Below are 23,724 nucleotides of genomic sequence, written 5' to 3'. Positions count from 1 at the left end.
CAGAACAAAATTTGACAACTCAAAACATGCCCATGCCAAACCCCAAAGGCGGACGGACAGATGCTACCATTCAGGGCTCTACGCTGACCATTTTTACAAGCAGCATGTGCGCCTAAGTTGAAAAAATGTAGGAACACACCAGGAAATTTGGGAGCACAATCCAAAATATTTTGAGGTAATAAAGCTAGAATCCTTCATTTTTCTAGACGCACTGGTGCTCCTAAATACAATTCCAGGTCTTACAGCAAAATATTTAGGTGCAAAATACAAGTAAAATGGTCCCACTGTGGACCCCTGCCACACATTCACGATTGCATTGTGTTTACCCGTACCTCCTATTCTGATGGTTTTATTACATTACTTGTAAGAGTATGAGTTGGAAATGATGACCATGTGAGTGTGACATTACTGTATAACTCATTTTACACTTTATCAATACATTTGGTTTACATCATATTTGTCAATGGTGCCAAAGACCAATCATCATCAAAGCCCAAACAATAGATGGGTAGTTGCGATGGAAATATGTAAGATTAGAAAAGTTCATATTCAGTTTAGAGTGATTAACAAAATGTTTAGCAAATGTATATATTTTTCCCTTTCTGTAATACACATGATATCCAGTGTTCTGTTTTTAACACACTGGTTGGTCACATGTTATGGATTAAACTCATATCTGTTGATAGTGATTGGAGGTACAAGGACCGAGGACACTGATTATTATTGTATTCTGTGAAACAATGATTCTGTAGCAGCTGACAGTCACTGCCTTTAGTTTTTTGCTTCCTACAAGCGTCTTGGGCTGGTGTTGTTTCCCTGTTGCAACTTATATTAAACCAAATTGATTTATGATTGACTTTATCTGCGACTGCTCTTCTTTTGTTCACCTGGAAATACATTTTTACAGTTGTCCACAATCAAAAGGGGCGTCAAAGCACCATTTGTACAATGGCCATCCAGGAGTCACTGGTTGTGCGCATACTCCACTTGCCTCTTCGCCAGCCCCGACGACTTAAAAAGCAACATCAAGTCCTTCAGGGCTTGTTTGACAGGGTAATGCTAATAACCCAAAAGGCCACGCAACATGACCACACCTCACCAATTGGGTCACTTGTCTAGTTCTATTTTAAAATGGGCAGTTAAGTATTACATGACCTGCTTGAGCTGCGGCGACATAATCTACTACAGCCACTATGACTTATTTTCACACGAGAGCATGAATCTCACCAGTTCAACCTGTTCCTAGCTATACGGTCAATGCTTGGTCATTGTACTTGAGTACTAAGTCAAACCTCTAAATGAGTGAAAGCCAATACGAAATCCGAATGGATTCCACCCAAAAGCTTGCTCAGCAGGTTTATTGTATCTTTGACAGTGCCATTCCTTATACCTTTTGTGCCAGACATGTGTTTGCTAGTACTTACAAGAAACCTGTCTTCGTTTGCTTTCAATGTTGTCATAGACAACATATTTTTGACCATACATACCAATACAAATGACTGGAATTTCTTGAGTTCCATCTATAGACCACAATGTTGAGAGTTTGAAATCTAAACTAGCTGGGTAAGTCTCTTTAGGGCGAGTGGGAGTCAGCATTGATACATTTCAGAGATCTGGGGTTCAGGTTATGATCGGCGTCTCAAAGCAGGTAAAAGGTCCACGGAGTGTGGAATTCGGTAAAAGTCCTTGAACTCATAGTCGGGCTTAAAAAGCATGGAATCCTCCACATCAGGGAGCACGTTTTTCCAAAACCACCTCGGGCTAAGTATGCAACATCATATTTCCTAACCCTGTCCCAGGACGTCTAAAAAATTGGTTTAAGGAACAGTTGAAAGCTAGTTTCTCAAAGGGTTGGCTTTAACAAAAGTGGACAGCTAACAAGAAATGATTAACACCTGTGCAGTGCTCCAGCAAGCCGGTCTCTAAATATCTTATGTGCAAAGTTTCAACCCCCCAAATCTATACTTTACCATGCAAGGAAAAAAAGAACATTCACAAAAAAACACATAAACATTAGCGAATAATCATCTGAAAAACACGTTTTTAATTGTGTTTAACGAATGGATGATGAAGACAGGGATTAGGGACAAATAGCAGACCTGAATACGTTCAAAAACCAACAAACACAGAACATGAATGGTAATCCTAATATGGACAACAGAAAAATAAACATGATAATGAGGGAATGTTTCACTGATAAAAAAAATTATAATCTTCCACAAAACTTTCAATAAAGTAAAAACTTAGACGAAAGGTCAAACTATAGTCAAAAAGTATAAATATAATTCCTGCTAAGTGGATAAAAATGTGCGAACGTTAGGGCCCTAGGGCATGCAGTACTGTGGTTGGAAAAAAGAGAACCGATCTGTTACCCAAGTGCAGCTGTTCATTGCATAAAATCGGGTGTTTGCAGTCTGTTAAGTGGAAATGCACATCATAGAAAAGCTGGCTGGCATTTAAAACTGCTGCAAAAATCCCGAAGGCATAGTCTTCGTCCCACCGTTGAACATCTTCAAAAAAGACTTGAGAGGTCAACATCTACACGACTTAACCCTTCAAATTATTCTTCCAGGGAATGGTGATTTTTACGGAGTGTTTTTCAACAAACGCACCTCAAGCAAATGGGAAACAAGTCTAAAGGAGCAACAAGTCCACTTGGAACTTCATGCCACGGGGGAACTGGCTACTGGTTATGGTAATCAAGGCCTACTGGTTGTGGAGGCCTAAGATCACACAACTCTTTCCCTGAACCCCGTCAGTCTGAGAAGTGCCAGCACTTTCCTCCTCCGCCGCTCCATCCTCATCCTCAAACGGGTTTATGAGGCCATAGAGGAAGGTGAAGAAGCCTTGAAACCAATCGGAGCCCTCCTCCACTAACATATCCGGGACCTCCTCGAGGGAGTCCGACCTTTCCTGACTGCCATCTTTGGTCAGGCCTACGCAAACAGAGGGGAAAACAAGGAAAGGGAGATGGGGAGGGGGAAAAAGAAAGAAGAGAAAAAGGTGGTAGAGCAGGGGGGGAAAAGGGAGGAAAGGAAAGGGTGGAAAGTTTTAAGCGAGGTCAGGCAGCGAGGGAAACTATGCAGGTCTAAGATTGCATGAAGCAGGGTTGGAGACTAAAGAGAGGAGAGAATAGCAATAGCATAGCCTAGAGGGGGGTGGGTGGGCGGGCATGCAGAGGGACTCTATAGAATCTATCACTAGCAGCAGGGACCACAGCTGTGCCAGACAGGCAGTGGCCTGGGTGACAAAGCAGAGCAGTAGTCTTTATGGCAGACAGCAGCAGAGTAGACCGAGTACCAGAACATGGAACCAACTCATTGTACCAAACACTCCTGAAGTAGGTTCTTCCCTTTTGATTAGAAAGAAATGAGCAACTTTAAGATCATATAACAAGTGACTTAGAGATGAGAGAACACAGAAGTCTTTGTTATGACTGAGTCATTCTTAAAGCATGCGGCAATAGGCCCTGGATGTTATGTCAGTGGAAGTGAAACGCAACAGTCAGTATGGAATCAAACTTCGAAACCCCTTTTCACAACAGGCACATGCAGACTTTGTTGATTCATTGTCCAGTTTGGTAGAATTGACTAAAATAGTATCTTGTGGCAGAGATCGCTTAAACCAGTCAGTCATGCAAAAGAAAACCCAAATCAGTTATGTAATCACACAAACACACGTCAATAAATAACAATCCAGTTCAAATCGATGAACTTGCCTAGCAGTACTTTAGCATCCTCCACATCGAAGTCACCATCTCCATCAGCATCATAGGACGAAAGTTGACCTAGTAAAGTAATTGGAGTTAGTCTTTATCCCCGGGTCAGTGGGGGTTGGGTATGTATGGTGAAATGGGGGTGGGTTACTATACCCTACACAATGAAAATAGCATAGGATGGGGGATATTAGCATTTAAATGATAATAACAAAACAGTATGTTAATTGCTATCGTTCTTGGATGAGGATAATCATCACTGTTCATTTCTGCATTTCCAGAAGTATTGCTATTTATTTCTACGATAAGCAATATTATCATGAGTAATTTTTTAAATTTTCATATTAACGTTTCTAGTAAATCTGGTTACATAATAAAGTAATAAAACATCACATTTTGGTTAACCCAGAAGTTAAATCTTGTGTAATTTGGTCAGCTGTGTGATAAACTTCTGGGTCTATGTGTGTTAGAAGTCTCCACCCTCGCAAAAGGAAACTGCTGCCCCCCCCCCTTCTGCATCTTGTGCCAATATCAGTTATGTTTAAGTCATGGTTCCAATAGTTCATATATTTTTTTCCCGAAGATGTTGTCAGTTGGATATCTACATTGGCCAGTCCAAAATAGCTTTTTAATTGTGTTTTGGAAATATACTTACTTCCTATTACCAAGTAATTGACAGTTCCCAGGGATTGTTCCATAGTGTTTTTGGGAGTGATATTTGTTCTTGTAGAATCTGTTTCATCTTCTTCTTCCATATAACTATGAAGTTGTTAATGTTCTTTGAAAATATACATGTGAAAATATTCTGGGGGTGATCATGCGCATCTTCAGTATAATTACCCATTGTTCCTCTTTAGTGCATTTAACAATATGTCTCAAGTAAAAGCCTTGGGTGGCGTGTTGATACAATTAAAACCACCCTTAGACTTGGGGAGATGTAAAACTTTCATTTTTATTTACCCATATAAAGTCTTATGGCAGAGTATACTTTTTGAAAGAATGCCTTCAGTGGGGTAATTGGTATACAGGCCAGGCACGTCTGTATGTGCTCAAGTCATTTCTTTTAACAAACATTAACAAAGAGCAAACAATTGACGTAATGAAACAATAAATGCACACAAATTAGCTGGAGACAGAGGGCATTCTGGAGAGAGATGTTCCTACTAGTGAGCCTTCTCCACACATACACCCCCTTCCCTTCTTGTGTCAACATTCTAAATTAGGGATGTAATTGATCAAAATACTAAGCTGTAGTGTAGACCACAACTCAATTATTTTAAATAGGCCGACAACAGAAAATGCATGTGAAACTTTAACGTTCACTGCCTGCCAGACAGGGCTTGCGCAACAATAATGTGCCATTTTTAATATTTTGGATCCATTTGGGTCCGATACAGACCCGACCCAATTTGGATCCGATTCATCTGATATATTTTGGGTAGGATCTGGTCCACCTCGGATCCGAATCAGATACTAACTTTCAAAAGAAATAACAGGATCCTGTGAGCTGGGAATTTCACAGATCCAAGTTCTTTCGGATCTCAATTTCGGGATCCGAGAATAGCATGAGCCTACGCGCAGAATCTGCCAATGAGAGATTAGCCTCATGTTAGCATTTCAATATTTAAATGTTTTAATGATGAGTTACACATTTTTCGTTCTGAAACAAACCAATCTTTTTTTTGTTCTGTTCCTACCGGAAAAATTTAAAAAGTCCTGAACCAATTCGAACAAAAAAGTCATTAGCCTGACATTCAATTACTTCACCAATCAATGTGGATACAGGCGCTTGCTATGGAGCGTGCACGGTATAGGCCTAGTCATTTTGGCCTGGGTGCTATTGGCTGCGTAGCAATAGTTGTTTACAATGCGCAATAGACAATCAAGTGTAGGGCGCTAGATGGGACTGACATTTTGCGGGGAGAGAGCGAGAGTGGGTGGAGGAGGAGGATTGGCTTGAGGCACTGGGCATCTTATGACATGCATTATCGGAATTAGACCCACAGAATTACACCTACAGAGGAGCGGCTTCTACAGAGGAACTTTGAATGTCTTTCAACTTCTGAGAGTTGGACCAGAGCTAGCTAGTTAACGAGCTTGTTAGTGCAGAATTAAAAACGTGTCTCAACTTGTAGTAGTTAATATATCAAATGTGAAACGTGATACTATATTATCCATAACTAGCACTGAAAAAGTGAATCCATTCTTCTCTAATTAAAAATCTTCTCAATTTCTGAACTACGCTTGGAATGTCAGCAGGTTACAGTAGCCTAAGCTTCGGAGGGGGAGAGGCAAGTTGCACACACACACACACACACACACACACACACACACACACACACACACACACACACACACACACACACACACACAAGAGCGTGCAAAGATTTTCAGCTGGCAGGCAGACCCTGGAATAAGTTTGAGTGACAGAGTGAGTGCTTTGGTACATGTGAGTTGTTGCGTTTGTGGGACCCCAAAAAATGCCCCGAACGTAAAAGAACGTTATTAACTGTTCCCTGAACCGGTTCCAACCCCTATCACAACATAGCCACACTGTCTTATTTAAATAAACATGACTAGCTCAGCATAAAAAAGCAAGGAAGCAATGATTCAAAATATTATTTTGCCAGCTTTGCATCATTAAAAAAATACAGTGTGACTATTAAAAAAAGGTTACATCTCTTTTATGACAAATGCAACTTAAAAATGTTGTATTTTCTTGAAATAAGAATTTAGTCAAAAGCAAGTGATTAGACGATATGTATGGGAAATAAATTGATTATTTCAATTGGGACTGGAGGGCGGGTGAGTCTCATGGTTATTTGGGGGCATGATCATGGGCGCAAATATCATACCTTGCAGTGTCTCAGAGAGCTTAATGTGCAAGTCCTTTGCATTGGCTGCATGCAAGATTAAGACCAGACAAAAACATTCACATTGGAGAAATAAAAATATTAGCAAGATTAATAAATGATTAACTATCAATTTGAGATCCAAACATGAGTTAGTAAACAGACATATTCAGATCCACACACTGAGCAAGTGCACACATGCACTATAGATAAAACTACGTCATGGTTGAGAAGTTGAAAGTTCAATGTTAAAATGCCTCAAAGCACTCAGTATCACTTTGGGTTAGTCCTCAATGGCATTCATGACTGGAGCAAAGGCTGAAGGTTCTACCAACTGACTGTGACAGACTGCTGTAGCTAGCAGGAAATGTAGCCCTGCTACAGTACTGTAGCATTTATGTTTCCTGTTAAAAGGTTCAATGAAGCCGTTTTTATCTCAATATCAAATGGGTTCTGGGTTACAATTAAGTACCTTACTTTGATTTATTTCAATTGAAATGGTCAAAAAGAAACAAAAACAGCTTCTTAGCAGAAAAGCAATTTCTCAAGCAAGACTTTTGCTAGGACTGTCTGGGAGTGGCCTGAGTGAGGGACCTTATTGGGGGAGCCTATTTGTAGGGATATGTAACCTGAAAACTAGCCATTATTGGCAGAGAGGAGGGCAAACTATTTATTGGTCTATTAACTTATACTGCCTGGTGATATCCCAAAATATGTCAGGCTGTCTTGTCAAACAGCTCTTACACTTATAGTGCATTATCATTTTCACAATATTATTACAACCTCAGTATGTGTGTGTGTGTATGTGTATGTATATATATATATAAAAAACACACAGGGAAATCACATTTTCCACTGCGCTGCTCCTTTAAGGTGTCACTTACCGATGACGCCTTGGTAGTCGACCAGGTCGAAGTAGACGACGGCCACAGAGGTCCAGACGCCCAGGAGGGCAAGAACCATGAACCAGGTGAAGAAGGAACTTCCTCCTGCTACCTCAGGCTTCTTGCCATTCTTACTGGCCAGCTGTGCTTTGGCTTCTGTGATGGTGGGTGGGAGAGAGATGAGTCAGACCTGAAACTAATACTATACAGGATAAAGACATGTGTATACATGAGCCACACACAAATGCAATGTGTTCCATTTGAGGTGTAAGGTGGTCAAAATACAGGCCTAGGCCTAAATGTTCCAGAAATCAGAAAGCTTTTGTGGTTAAAAGAAGCTGACGGCAAAGAGATATCTTGCGATAATACTCATGACTTATGCATTTTTTTTGTTTTGTTTTGCAGTCAGAGATATAAAATGGGAAGTTAAATGGGTAAGAATGGAGAAATCTCATAAGCCACTGACCACATTTTTGATACTTACAAAAGAAAAGTAGATAAAATGTTGCCTATATATAGCATGAAAACCTAAGAATGCCACATTGCAAACCTCAAGAGGCCTGAACATAGGCCTAGAGCTTTCAAGTAACTGAATTCAGAATTCAGTATGGTCCCCAGAGAGGCAAAAATACAAAAGCAGTGGAGTAATCATTCAGGTTTCTGTTGAGACTGAACACAGAGCACTGTATGGGTAAAAACAACAGTATATTCGAAGAGACGGCAGTGGAATAATGAACAGGTGCAGAGTCTGCTAACCTAAAGCTAGGTCAAACCATTTCACACATACAGATCAAATTAACTGATATTCGTCACATGCTTCGTAATCAACAAGTGTAGGGTAACAGTGAAACGCTTACTGGACACCATATATAGACACACAGCACCTGCTTATGTCATTGACAGTATAACAAACGCCCAGATGTGCACCCCTCATAATAACAACGGTTTGTCCACCATCACCGAAAAAGGAACATTTCACGGGTCGAACCAATGTCTATAAAAGTAACCCTCATTCCGGAGAAGGTTGTTAACTGACGACATCTCTCCATCTACCTTCTGTGTGTTCGACAACCACCGCGGGTTCCAACACCGGGGTGGGCTTGACTATCGGCATTTCCATCCGTGCAGACCGTCCCTGACCCGTCCGAATGGGAAAAGCTTCAGTGAGTCTTATCTCCCTTATCCTTCCCCCAAACCCCTTTGCAACAGCTACCCTCCTCTATTTGTTCCAGGCAAACTCAGCAGGAACCCGATATGGGACCTGAACCGGCTAATAGGGCTATTTTTAGAGCTGTCTGCTCGTCCACCAGAAGACATTCAGGCATTGATATGGAGAGGCGGTGTTAACGCCATGCCAATGTGACATTATCCGGCATCCCTCAGGACAGAACCCCAGGGATTCAAGGGTCATAAAAAAATGGCTGTCATTTTTACCTCCCACCCCAGTAACAATAAAACAGCAACAGGCAGAGAAGGGGAGAGCTTCACTAATTGAACTGGCTGACACTCATTCACACACTACCGTGTGGTGGAGCGGGCTGAGGGGGAGGGATTTAAAGGCTACAGGCCACAGCCCATGCAAATCCTGGCAGACATTCAGGGACTTTGCTTGGCTGCCAGGGGGATACTCATTAGACCTACATGGGCGGTTTAAGCAGGCTCTCCGAGAGAGTAGAGGCATTTCAAAACTTCTCTGCACACTCAGGATTGAGGGACGTCATTCACAAACGTACATCACCAGCCTGACATAGGTAGAGAACAAAGCAAATCTGCTGCAAAGAAGTGTGTGCATTTTGGGGAAGGAGCTGGGTTATTGCCAATGTGTTAAATGTTGCTCATCCAAGCCTCCAGAGGGGCGCAGCGGACTAAGACACAGCATCGCATTTCGATCCCAGGCTGTTTTCACATCCGGCCGTGACTGGGAGACCCGTGGGGCGGTGCACATTTGGCCCAGCATCGTCCGGATTAGGGGAAGGTTTTAACGGCCGGGATTTCCTTGTCTCATCGTGCTCTAGTGACTCCTTGTGGCGGGCCGAGCCCCTGCAAGCTGACTTTCGGTCGTCAGTCAGGCGGTGTTTCCCCTGACACATTGGTGCAGTGTGTCAAGAAGCAGTGCGGTTTGGCAGGGTTGTGTTTCGGAGGACGCATGGCTCTCGACCTTAGCCTCTCCCGAGTCTGTAGGGGAGTTGCAGCGATGAGACAAGATTGTAACTACCAATTGGATATCACAAGAGAGAAAAAGGGGGTAAAGTAAAAATGTTGCTCATCCAGAATACTCTCACATGACCACAAATCACAGCAAAACGCACAATGTGCCTCACATTGCCAAGCACACATGGAAATCACCAGGGCCAGGAGATACTAGTATCGCAATACTTGTTAGTATCGTGGCAAGGAAACAAAGCACAAAGCGGATTTGACTTCTTTAGGAAAACATCCCTAAACATTGGAAACAAACATTATGTTGTCATCAAGTCTCACAGTTCATTATTTTCCAAGCTATAACATACAGTATTTTATTGTTTTGAAAGGACCAAAGAGAGCTCTGCTTCTGTGTTATCATTTTTGCCATGGAAATTTTTTTTTACAATACTGGTACCATCCCGGTCCTCACAACCCTGGTCGGAAAGTTGTTGGTCATGTTAAAAGGAAAGGTTGCACGAGAGAGAGACTCCACAAATCTAAGCCAGCAGGGGTGTAAAATATGGCCTTTTTCAAACTTATGGGCTATTCACAGAATTTTATTTTTTTTAATCTCTAAATAAGATTTGTTGTACAATTAAAGGTCAAATACACTGTACTTTAAACAGTCAGCAATAATCTTAGTTATTATTATTTATTTTGGGGGTCTATTTTACCCCCCTTTCTCTCCCCAATTTCGATCTCGTCTTATCGCTGCAACTCCCCAACGGGCTCGGGAGTCGAAGGTTGAGTCGTGCGCCCTCCGAAACCCGCCAGACTGCGTTACTTAACACCCACTTAACCTGGGAACCAGCCACACCAATGTGTCGGAGGAAACACTGTTCAAAAACAAACCGAGGTCAGCCTGCAGGCGCCCACAAGGAGTCGCTAGAGTGCGATGAGTCAAGTAAAGCCCCCCTGCCAAACCCTCGCCCAAACCGGACGGTGCTGGGCCAATTTTGCGCCATCCTACGGGACTCCCGATCACGGCCGGTTGTGACACAGCCTTGGAACGAACCTGGATCTGTAGTAACACCTCTAGCACTAGCGATGCATTGCCGTAGACCGCTGCACCACTCGAGAGGCCCAGTCAGCAATAATCTAATGAATTCAGGGCTTGTGAAATTATACTTAGGCTAAATAAGCCTTCCACAAACACAAGACCCACGAATAATTACATTATTTTATCAAAATAGTTGCAATAATCACTGATCTGGCTTTCAAATCTGTCCATGAAAATGCCCTATTTGTTACAATTTTAACCAGCACCATGTATAATGCACATTTAGGTCTTGTAGCTGGCATTATGGAAAATGAACACTAAGTTTAGCCAACTTCGATCTATTTGCTAGTTAACAATGCAGAACAGTTGAATTGTTATGAACACACCGTTCTGTCCATCTCCAACTGTTTGAACAGCAGGCTAGCCTGTCCACTTTGTTCAGATGTTGAAATCAAGTGGCCTATGACCCATTCTGATGGACCAAACCTCAAATGCAAATAGCAAGTTAAAACTTTTTGTCGGGGAGGAAGAAGTGACCTCTCATTGTGTTTGGGGAGTGGCGGGGGGGGGGGGGGGGGGGGCTTGCTGTGTGCGTGTATAAACAGAGAGGAAGAGGTGAGGCAAGGTTTCACTCATCAAAATCTGTCCAAAATAAGCCCAATGCATTTTATCAGCTTATTTTGGACCTAAGCGTGTCACCGGCCTTCTCGAGTTTGGGATGACTCCCCCTATTGTTAGAGGAGTGGGATTTTTCCTATGGAAAATGTCTCGGTTCTTCCATGGCCTGCATACTCACTAGACATGTCACCCATTGAGCATGTTTGGGATGCTCTGTATTGAAGTGTACGGCAGCGTGTTCCAGTTCCCATCTATATCCAGCAACTTTGCACAGCCATTGAAGAGGAGTGGGACACCATTCCACAGGCCACAATCAACAGCTTGATCAACTCTATATGAAGGAGATGTGTCGCGCTGCATGAGGCTAATGTTGGTCACACAAAATAGACTGGTTTTCTGATTCACGCCCCTAGCTTTTATTTGTACTTTTTAGTACCAGTCAAAAGTTTGGACACACCTACACATATTGAATCATGTAGTAACCCAAAAAAAGTGTTAAACAAATCAAAATACATTTTCTATTTGAGATTCATAAAAGTAGAAACCCTTTGCATTGATGACAGCTTTGCACACTCTTAGCATTCCCTCAACCAGCTTCAACTGGAATGCTTTTCCAACAGTCTTGAAGGAGTTCCCACATATGCTGAGCACTTGTTGGCTGCTTTTCCTTCACTCTGCTGCCCAACTCATCCCAAACCATCTCAATTTGGTTGAGGTTGGGGGATTGTGGAGGCCAGGTCATCTCATGCAGCACTCTGTCATTTTTCTTCTTGGTCAAATAGCCCTTACACAGCCTGGAGGTGTGTTGGGAAGTTGTCCTGTTGGGAAAAAATGATATCCCACTAAGCCCAAACCAGATGGGACGGCGTATCACTGCAGAATGCTGTGGTAGCCATGCTGACTACGTGTGCCTTGAATTCTAAATCAATCACTGACAATGTCACAAGCAAAACACACCCACGCATCACACCTCCTCCTCCATGCTTTACGGTGGGAAATACACATGCAGAGATCATCCGTTAACCCACACCGCATATCACAAAGACATGGCGGTTGGAACCAAAAATCTCCAATTTGGACTCCAGACCAAAGGACAAATTTCTCCAGGTCTAATGTCCATTACTTGTGTGTGTATGTGTACATACATACATACATACATACATATATATACACTGCTCAAAAAAATAAAGGGAACACTTAAACAACACAATGTAACTCCAAGTCAATTACACTTCTGTGAAATCAAACTGTCCACTTAGGAAGCAACACTGATTGATGCTGTTGTGCCAATGGAATAGACAACAGGTGGAAATTATAGGCAATTAGCAAGACACCCCCAATAAAGGAGTGGTTCTGCAGGTGGTGACAACAGACCACTTCTCAGTTCCTATGCTTCCCGAGTGGAGGACAGAGGAGCCTCTTAAAGAAGAAGTTACAGGTCTGTGAGAGCCAGAAATCTTGCTTGTTTGTAGGTGACCAAATACTTATTTTCCACCATAATTTGCAAATAAATTCATTAAAAATCCTACAATGTGATTTTCTGTTTTTTTTTTCTAATTTTGTCTGTCATAGTTGAAGTGTACCTATGATGAAAATTACAGGCCTCTCTCATCTTTTTAAGTGGGAGAACTTGCACAATTGGTGGCTGACTAAATAAGTTTTAGAACACCTACTCATTCAAGTATTTTTCTTTATTTTTACTATTTTCTATATTGTAGAATAATAGTGAAGACATCAAAACTATGAAATAACACATATGGAATCATGTAATAACCAAAAAAGTGTTTTATATTAGAGATTCTTCAAATAGCCACCCTTTGCATTGATGACAGCTTCGCACACTCTTGAAATTCTTTCAACCATACATACATACATACATACATACATACATACATACATACATACATACATACATACATACATATATACATATATACATACATACATACATGAATGAACACTAATTTTAACTTAATATAATACATCAATAAAATCAATTTAGCCTCAAATAAATAATGAAACATGTTCAATTTGGTTTAAATAATGCAAAAACAAAGTGTTGGAGAAGAAAGTAAAAAGTGCAATATAAGCTATGTAAGAAAGCTAATGTTTAAGTTCCTTGCTCAGGCGTTTTAGGTTGTAGTTATTATAGGAATTATAGGACTATTTCCCTCTATACCATTTGTATTTCATTAACCTTTGACTATTGGATGTTCTTATAGGCACTTTAGTATTGCCAGTGTAACAGTATAGCTTCCGTCCCTCTCCTCGCTCCTCCCTGGGCTCGAACCAGCAACACAACGGCAACAGCCACCATCGAAGCAGCGTTACCCATGCAGAGCAATGGGAACAAATACTAGAAGGCTCAGAGCGAGTGACGTTTGAAACGCTATTAGCGCACGCTAACTAGCTAGCCATTTCACTTCGTTTACACCAGCCTTATCTCGGGAGTTGATAGGCTTGAAGTCATAAACAGCGCAATGCTTGACGCACAAAGAAGAGCTGCTGGCAAAACGCATGAAAGTGCTGTTTGAATTCATGTTTACGCGCCTGCTTCTGCCTAAAACCGCTCAGTCAGATACTTAGATACTTGTATGCTTGAATGCTCAGTCAGATTATATGCAACGCAGGACACGCTAGATAATATCTAGTAATATCATCAACCATGTGTAGTTAACTAGTGATTATGATAGATTTTTTTTATAAGATAAGTTTAATGCTAGCTAGCAACTTACCTTGGCTTACTGCATTCACGTAACAAGCGCTTCCTTGTGAAGTGCAACGAGAGAGAGGCAGGTCGTTATTGCGTTGGACTAGTCAACTGTAAGGTTGCAAGATTGGATCCCCCGAGCTGACAAGGTGAAAATCTGTCGTTCTGCCCCTGAACAAGGCAGTTAACCCACCGTTCCTAGGCCGTCATTGAAAATAAGAATGTGTTCTTAACTGACTTGCCTAGTTAAATAAAGGTATACAAAAAAATATATATTTTTTTTTTCATCGGCGCCCAAAAACACTGATTTCTGATTGTTATGAAAACTTGAATTTGGCCCTAATTAATCGGCAATTCCGATTAAATCGGCCGACCTCCAATAAATAAATACCTACCTTCCTACCAACCAGTATTGATGCACGGACCGGTTTGGATTTTTACTTTGTCATTATGGGATATTGTGTGTAGATTGATGAGGGGAAAGAACTATTTAATCAATTTTAAAATAAGGCTGTAACGTAACAAAATGTGGAAAAAAGTCAAGGGGTCTGAATACTTTCCAAACACACTGTATATCATAAAAAACGGTATACCGCCCTGCCCTAGCATCACCTCATTACATACAGATCTCTGGTGTAAATGGGAAGGTGCACACAGCACAGAAGAAGCGAAGGAGACGAGACCAAAAAGAAAACATGAGAACAATCGCTCATAAAAAAACTAAAAGAAAAATGTTATTCTTGCTAAACAAGGCATTTGGAATATTTTGTAAAAACATCAATTCAAATTGATTAAATAAAAATCGCCCATCCCTAGTGTAAAAGGGGACATGCTAAAAGCCTGCATACTGTATAAGTGATACACATATTTTTAGCTGATACAGAATACAGAAATAACAGGATATTGGCAGATGATAGGTTGGCTGAAACACAACCGGCCGTGATCGGGAGTCCCATAGGGCAGCGCTCAACGTCATCCGGGGTAGGTCGTCATTGTAAATAAGAATTTGTTCTTAACTGACTCGCCTAGTTAAATAAAGGTACAAGGAAACATTTTACTATCCGTTTTCAATATTAAACTATTTGCATCTGTTTTGTATAAGGTATTTGCTACTCGCTCACATTTTCAAACACTTAGCCTTCACAAGATTACAAGAGAATGAAAATAGCCTACCAAGTGAGCCTAAAAATAAATGCCAACAAACTGTCTAAACTGTTTGCATTCCCCGTTGGAACATGGGTACTGACAGTCCTGAAAAGGTTGCAGCCCTAATCTAGCAGACCTACGTTTTAAAGCCCCTAAGCCATTTGTGCAGGCGTTTACGGATTTTGCATGTCATCCTTTCAGAGGGGCCATGCTAATCTCTGTATCAATCCAATTTTTGCTGCCGAAGCGTTTACTACAACCTTCCCTACCGACTCTCTCTGGAGAGACATACCCCCTCACTCACACTGGCCAGACTTGTTTCTGGCCACAGACAGACTACCAACTGAATACTGTTACTTCCTTTTTAATTGTGTAGTTAGTTGTAAGAAACTCGCTCTCTCTGTTCTCTTTCTCTGCTGGTGTCATTTGTGGGTATGTTGTTCTGTTTGAGCTTGCATAAGGATCCTGTGGAATGTCTGCTTTGACACAGTCCCCTTCTCTTTCAAACACATGCTCTCTCTCTCTCTCTCTCTCTCTCTCTCACAGACACACACACACCTCGATTTTAGGGACTTAAGTTGGTGCATGTGGTCACATTGACAAGATAATGTTACCACCGTCCTCGAGTCCCCCACCTCCTGGCTCTCACACAAGGCCAGTTTGATTTAATCACGATCTGTTTGGTTTCCCAACTAATACCACCTGGTTACTTCATACACTGTCATGGTTTGGCTAAAAGGGCCAGTCACAAGTTACCAAGTCCACAGAAAGGGGAGTGGAAGAGACTCCCAGACCAGATACAGGAAAGATACAGGGTAAACTAATCAAATGGCTACACGTCCCCCTCCTCAAATACCTCGACTAACCGGTGCCCCTGCACATTGACCCTGTACCGGTACGCCCTGTATATAGCCTCGTTACTGTTTTTTTTACTGGTGCTCTTTAACTATTGGTTATTTTGAACTTATCTATTTATTTTTTTGAACTTAACACTTATTTTTCTTAAAACTACATTGTTGGTTAAGGGCTTGTAAGTCAGATTTGACTGTAAGATCTACACCTGTTGTATTCGGCGCATGTGACAGATAACATGTGATTTGATGCTGCTAAATACTTCCTTCAAGCACATAGGGCCAACACACCAGCCTCCATTCATAACCAAAGTTACCTTTAGAGATACTGCTCACATTACCAGTAACATAACAGCATTCTATGGACTATGTGGGAGCATCAGGAAATGAACTATGATGCTCAGTTGAAATCTAAAATGAAGCTTTTTCGCTGATGTAGCGCCAGACACAATTTAAAAGCAATTAGCCTAAATCGTTTCAAAACCACCTTACTGACTCTTCATAAAGACATGCTTGTGTCTTTTAACGTCTGTAGAACAAAGACATTCAGCAGAACCATAGTGCAAACTGAACAAACAGAGTCCGGTCTCTGAGACGCAGCAGGACCTCATACTGTACAAAGGACTCTAGTAATAAAGTGGGCAAATTGACTTATTCAAATACTGATACTTCGGTGCCATCAATTCAATAGCAGTAAAAATTAACTCAAGGATCAGTGAGAGCAACAAACAAAAAAACGTCAGCATAGCTGACAAGAATGTGCGAAATGTTTACAACCCTCATTCATCAGTTATACAACATTTTCAGTCCTACAACTCTTGTACAGCTCGGTGCAAAATCCAAAGCAGAACAGGCAAGCAAAACAACATCCCCTACAAACAAGCTCACACCACACATGCAAGATTATTCCCTAACTAAGAATAGTATTTAGTTTGGGGGGGTGGGAGATACACTGCAAAGAAAACACACAAGGTCACATGTCAGTTGTTGCCTTTACCAGTTCTGTGGCCTTCGTCCAATTAAACCATCAGGCTGAGAGAAGAGGCTGGAGGGAGCAAATTCATTGTTTATAAATAATAATATGACAAGGCATAATAAAATATGGCATGTCAATAGAAACACTGTGTAGAATATCAATGACAACCCAACCTCTGAACAAACAATATGTTGAAAGGATGCAGATTCAAAAGGAACAGCTGTTTTTATATTTTGGTCATACAGTATAGTAACTGACGTCCACATACTTCTTCTGTATTATTACATAAATGCAGCATGTTGAAAGGGACACTAGGAAATAGCTTTCACGTTGAGGCATCAATAAGTCCCTATAGCTTTAAATTATTTTTGAAATGTAAACTTTATTTAGTTAGACAAGTCAGTCAAGAACTAATTCTGATTTACAATGATACCCGCTAAACCCAGATGACGCTGGGCCATTTGTGCGCCACCCTAAGGGACTCCCAATAACAGCCGGTTGTGATACAGCCTGGACTCGAACCAGGGTGTCTGTAGTGATGCCTCTAGAACTGAGATGCAGTGCCTTACACGGAACCCAATCCCGGCTGCGCGCATGCCCCATCGCGCATAAATGTATTTTGTCCTCCCACACCAAATGCGATCACGGCAAGCAGGTTCAATTATATTAATTTGGGGACAGGTCGAAAAGCATTAAACATTTATGGCAATTTAGCTAGCTAGCTTGCACTTGCTAGCTAATTTGTCCTATTTAGCTAGCTTGCTGTTGCTAGCTAATTTGTCCTGGGATATAAACATTTGAGTTGTTATTTTACCTGAAATGCACAAGGTCCTCTACTCCACCAATTAATTCACACATAAAACGGTCAACCGAATCGTTTCTAGTCATCTCTCCTCCTTCCAGGCCTTTTCTTCTCTTGACTTTATATTGCGATTGGCAACTTTCATAAATTAGGTGCATTACCGTCACTGACCTCGTTTGTCTTTCAGTCAGCCACGTGGGTATAACCAATGAGGAGATGGCACGTGGGTACCTGCTTCTATAAACCAATGAGGAGATGGGAGAGGCAGGACTTGCAGCGCAATCTGCGTCAGAAATAGAACTCACTTCTATTTTAGCCCTTGGCAACGCAGACGCTCGTTGGTGCGTGCGAGCAGTGTGGGTGCAATTATTGAATAATATAGATTTCAAATTTTATTTTGCAATGCTCGCGCACTCGACACGAGAGGTGTAGTCAGCCTGTTAGACCACTGCGCCACACGGGAGCTATAGGCACGCAGTTGGTAGTCATCAGATGTTGGGAAGTGAGTATGAGGCCTGTTCAGGGGGGGTGCAACATAACCCATGTTAACTAACAGAAATGTATCACAGATGCGTCTTTCTTGTTGAATAGTGAATAGTGTCAGTTCTACAAATTACATTTCTATCAGCAACTTCCTGAACTATCAGCAACTTCCTGAACAGTTCACCTAATGAATATGCCCCTGTACAACTTCAACATACATGTAAGGGGAGGAGCCTTGAGTTGTGAAACGCTCCGATAAGAACAGTACATAATGTTCCAAAGGACTTTTTATTAATACAACCACCGTTTGATCATGCATAACATGCAAAGTGTGTACCTTCAACTCATTTGCAACCACTTGAAGTTGATAAAAAGTTTGCAATTGCTTACTTGATGACTTCTAAACGTTCCCTTATGGCAGGAACCATAATATTCACACCGATATGATCGATTTGCATGATAGTGGCCTGATGATTATCATCTTATTGAAAGTGTAACAAAACATGGTATAAATGCTGCGTTCTATATCAGATGAATAAGAAAAACTAGTTATGGAAGTAGCCTAAAAATGTGGGGCACTGAAACACTGATAGTAACAGAAGATTGCCACAATCTACTTACCTTTGTGCAACACATTCTAAGGTTATATAAGTCTACAAGAACTAGATGTCTACGAGAAAAACAACTGACTTGCCTGGTTAAATAAAGGTTAAATATATTATTTTTTAAATACAATAAAATTTCGGGTAAACTTTTCTAAGGACACGTGTCACAATGACACTGGAGTTTTTGAAAAGGGGCCCAATATTTAGCATGACTTGTACAAGCACCCCCTTGCAGTCTGCCCTGAAACCAATAGTTTAGAAAGTTTAAAGCAGGGAGCTTAGCCCATGCCAATATAATTCATCATCTCGATAACTTGGGGAGCGGTCCTGCGATGAGAAAAAGAGGTGTCCATATAATTTCAAAGGGATCCATATGGGTCCTGGTTCGCAACAGTGACGATATAAGCCACGTGTAACCCCTCCCACGTTCTCCCACTATTGACACGTGAGCACTTGGGAGAAATTAAGGAAAAGTAAATGCGGAGGAACAATACACGCAACGGATGCCGTTTCCGCTGAAGTCTACGAGGTTGATATTGTAATTGGTCTAGCTGCGTAAAATGACACATATTGTCATACGTGAGCACAAGATGATACAGATACCATAGCCAATCTAAAATGCACGGGCTTTGGTTGTGCAAACTATTCTTTGCAAGCTGACGAATTGCACGAACATTTTTCAAATCGAATAAATGAATAGTATGTATAGTAAGATAGGGAAAGCGTCTGAAATCTGGATATAAAGAGACACTGTTTGTGTTGTTTACTATAACTCGAAACAATGTACTGTACAGTTGATGGTTCCGTAAAAAGGGGCACAATTGCTGGCTTACTTTGTTGGTATATTGTTGACGTTATGCTACATACTGTCCAGTTGTATAGGCTTCGTATTATTTATTGTATTTGGTGTATCGTATTGTTGTAGGCTAACTTGCAATGCTTAAATGAAAATGTCAATATTGCCCCCCGATTAACTTTTAAAGCCATTCTGCAGCTAAGTGAAGGTTGGTTCCATGCACCACTGCCACTATTAAAATTACGAACCTTTCATTTTGTGTCCTCGTGCGTTTTTCTTCGGGGCCATGGCTATTCGAAGTTGCTTGAATTGAAGTAGAAATGTGCAAATTCAAAATTAACGAGCTTCACTCTCAATTTCTTGCACTAAAGGTGGCCCAATAGAAATCAAATCTCTGCCCTCATAACCCGAAGCCCATAGCAACCCCGTCCACTGTTTCGTGAATGCGCCCTCAGCCAGTGCGAGCTTCACGAAGACAAGGTGGGCGGAGGAAAGGAAAATCTCGTCCAATTCGCTTTCAGAGGTGGTTGTCTTATTCAATCGTATGGATACAGTCATTGGGATACCCCCGCAGGCTAGAACCGCCTTGTTTATCCCCCCTTTATGTGGTTTTAACTATAAGGGATACAGCTTTTGTCAAAATGGACTTTTCATAGGTTATGAGAACTACGCTGAAGAAGACAGCTTGTCTGTCGAAACGTTGGTTATTAGGTTATTAAATGATTGCATCTGAGCTCCTAGTGTGCGGCAGTTTTTTAGAAGAACTTACGCAGCATGTTAGTATAATTAACGTAGCATTTTAGGATACTTATGTTAAGGTTAGGGTTAGCTAAAATGCAAAAAAATATATTTTTGACATTCATTTGACAAAAGCTGTATCCCATCTAGACATAACCGTTTTACGTCAGCACTCGAACGTGGCAAGATGGAAGATACACCCATCGCGAGAACTGACTGTTTTTCACAGTACTGTATTAGCTTGTTATTACATAACCTATGTAATCTCTGAGCCTTTGTGCAGTTGTAACCAGTTTTTAACAAATATGTGTCTTAAAACCACGTAATCTTGTTGTGGAATGTGATTGATGGATGTTTTATGTGCATTTGATAGAGAACTCTCAGTATCACAGAGATGAGACCGTGCAGAGAATGACCACCGTCAGCGTCACACGGATCAGAGAACGTGCAGAGAATGAATCACATAGAGTAGCCTAGCTTCCATGAGCTCAGTAGTGCTTGCGCAATTAAATCCAGTGTCAACGGTGGTGATTCTACTCTTATCAGAAACCAATATATATTATTATCAAAGTAGAGAACCCCCTTTATAAATGGCAAATATTCCATCGACAACATACTAAATCTAAATCATTACTGTCCAGTTCAATATTCAATTCTGATGTAGCCTACACGTGCTAGCCTAGTATACTGTGTGTCTGTAGGTTGATGTTCCATACATTGTGCCCTTCCCCAATTTATTCAATTGTCCACATCATCAAAGACAGTGCAGATGGGTCCTTTCCAGGCAATGTGAAAATCCTAGACACACTTTGCCTGTATAAAACTACACATACGTATACACAATTTTTTTGATTGAACTAAGGACATTTAGTTTTAGTTGAAGTCGAAAGTTTACATACACCTTAGCCAAATACATATACAACATGATGCCGAATACACCCCCGCAACATGATGCTGCCACCCCCGTGCTTCACGGTTGGGATGGTGTTCTTCGGCTTGCAAGCATCCCCCTTTTTCCTCCAAACATAACGATGGTCATTATGGCTAAACAGTTCTATTTTTGTTTCATCAGACCAGAGGACATTTCTCCAAAAAGTACAATCTTTGTCCCCATGTGCAGTTTCAACCCGTAGTCTGGCAGTTTTTGAGCAGTGGCTTCTTCCTTGCTGAACGGCCTTTCAGGTTATGTCGATATAGCACTCGTTTTTACTGTGGATATAGATATAGTGAGGGGGGGAAAGTATTTGATCCCCTGCTGATTTTGTACGTTTGCCCACTGACAAAGAAATATCAGTCTATGATTTTAAATGGTAGGTTTATTTGAACAGTGAGAGACAGAATAACAAATAAATCCAGAAAAACCCATGTGAAAAATGTTATGAATTGATTTGCATTTTAATGAGGGAAATAAGTATTTGACGCCTCTGCAAAACATGACTTAGTACTTGGTGGTAAAACCCTTGTTGGCAATCACAGAGGTCAGACGTTTCTTGTAGTTGGCTACCAGGTTTGCACACATCTCAGGAGGGATTTTGTCCCACTCCTCTTTGCAGATCTTCTCCAAGTCATTAAGGTTTCGAGGCTGACGTTTGGCAACTCGGACCTTCAGCTCCCTCCACAGATTTTCTATGGGATTAAGGTCTGGAGACTGGCTAGGTCACTCCAGGACCTTAATGTGCTTCTTCTTGAGCCACTCCTTTGTTGCCTTGGCCGTGTGTTTTGGGTCATTGTCATGCTGGAATACCCATCCATGACCCATTTTCAATGCCCTGGCTGAGGGAAGGAGGTTCTCACCCAAGATTTGACGGTACATGGCCCCGTCCATCGACCCTTTGATGCAGTGAAGTTGTCCTGTCCCCTTAACAGAAAAACACACCAAAAGCATAATGTTTCCACCTCCATGTTTGACGGTGGGGATGGTATTCTTGGGGTCATAGGCAGCATTCCTCCTCTTCCAAACTCGGCGAGTTGAGTTGTTGCCAAAGAGCTCCATTTTGGTCTCATCTGACCACGACACTTTTACCCAGTTGTCCTCTGAATCATTCAGATGTTCATTGGCAAACTTCAGACGGGCATGTACAGTGGGGCAAAAAAGTATTTAGTCAGCCACCAATTGTGCAAGTTCTCCCACTTAAAAAGATGAGAGAGGCCTGTAATTTTCATCATAGGTACACTTCAACTATGACAGGCATAATGAGGGGGGAAAAATCCAGAAAATCACATTGTAGGATTTTTTATGAATTTATTTGCAAATCATGGTGGAAAATAAGTATTCCATTTGCAAATAATCGCACCAACTGTTGTCACCTTCTCACCAAGCTGCTTGGCGATGGTCTTGTAGCCCATTTCAGCCTTGTGTAGTTTTACAATCTTGTCCCTGACATCGTTGGAGAGCTCTTTGGTCTTGGCCATGGTGGAGAGTTTGGAATCTGATTGATTGATTGCTTCTGTGGACAGGTGTCTTTTATACAGGTAACAAACTGAGATTAGGAGCACTCCCCTTAAGAGTGTGCTCATGATCTCAGCTCGTTACCTGTATAAAAGACACCTGGGTGCCAGAAATCTTTCTGATTTAGAGGGGGTAAAATACTTATTTCCTTCATTAAAACACAAATCAAATTATAACATTTTTTACATGCGTTTTTTTCTGGATTTTTTGTTGTTGTTATTCTGTCTCTCAGTGTTCAAATAAACCTACCATTAAAATTATAGACTGATCATTTCTTTTTCAGTGGGCAAACGTACAAAATCAGCAGGGGATCAAATACTTTTTTCCCTCACTGTACTTTTGTACCTGTTTCCTCCAGCATCTTCACAAGGCCATTTGCTGTTGTTCTGGGATTGATTTGCACTTTTCGCAACAAAGTACATTCATCTCTAGGAGACAGAATGTGTCTCCTTCCTGAGCAGTATGATGGCTGCGAGGTCCTGGGGGTGTTTATACTAGCATACTATTGTTTGTACAGATGAACGGGATACCTTCAGGCGTTTGGAAATTGCTCCCAAGGATGAACCAGACTTGTGGAGGTCTACCATTTTTTTCTCAGGTCTTGGCTGATTTCTTTTGATTTTCCCATGATGTCAAGCAAAGAGGCACTGTTTGAAGGTAGGCCTTGAAATACATCCACAGATACACCTCCAATTGCCTCAAATTATGTCAATTAGCCTATCAGAAGCTTCTAAAGCCATGACATCATTTTCTGGAATTTTCCAAGCTGTTTCAAGGCAAAGTCAACTTAGTGTATGTAAACTTCTGACCCACTGGAATTGTAATACAGTGAATTATAAGAGGAGTACTCTGTCTGTAAACAATTGTTGGAAAAATGACTTGTGTCATGCACAAAGTAGATGTCCTAACCGACTT

General features: G+C 41.3%; 1 protein-coding gene across 12 annotated transcripts in view; it reads right to left on the bottom strand.

The window, feature by feature from the left end:
* The window catches only part of asph (aspartate beta-hydroxylase), a 42,517-nt gene extending 22,431 nt beyond the window's left edge, over positions 1-20,086 (bottom strand). For 4 of the 12 annotated variants that reach the window (XM_031809968.1, XM_031809970.1, XM_031809969.1 and 1 more), the window contains exons 1-3: positions 19,871-20,081; positions 7,452-7,607; positions 3,719-3,787 (exon numbers count right to left, since the gene is read on the bottom strand). In XM_031809968.1, coding sequence (XP_031665828.1) covers positions 3,719-3,787; positions 7,452-7,607; positions 19,871-19,910 — 265 coding nt within the window. In that variant the 5' untranslated portion in view covers positions 19,911-20,081. Of the gene's footprint in view, positions 1-3,718; positions 3,788-6,570; positions 6,616-7,451; positions 7,608-8,504; positions 8,906-16,957; positions 17,006-19,870 lie in introns of those variants that run through there. The other 8 variants (XM_031809974.1, XM_031809966.1, XM_031809965.1 and 5 more) reach the window with 8 other exon arrangements.
* Positions 20,087-23,724: the final 3,638 nt, after the last annotated feature.

The sequence above is a fragment of the Oncorhynchus kisutch genome, linkage group LG30 (genome assembly GCF_002021735.2).
Source record: "Oncorhynchus kisutch isolate 150728-3 linkage group LG30, Okis_V2, whole genome shotgun sequence".
Taxonomy (NCBI): Eukaryota; Metazoa; Chordata; class Actinopteri; order Salmoniformes; family Salmonidae; genus Oncorhynchus; species Oncorhynchus kisutch.
Note: the sequence above shows the minus strand (reverse complement) of the source record. Positions and strands in the feature narration are given on the sequence as shown.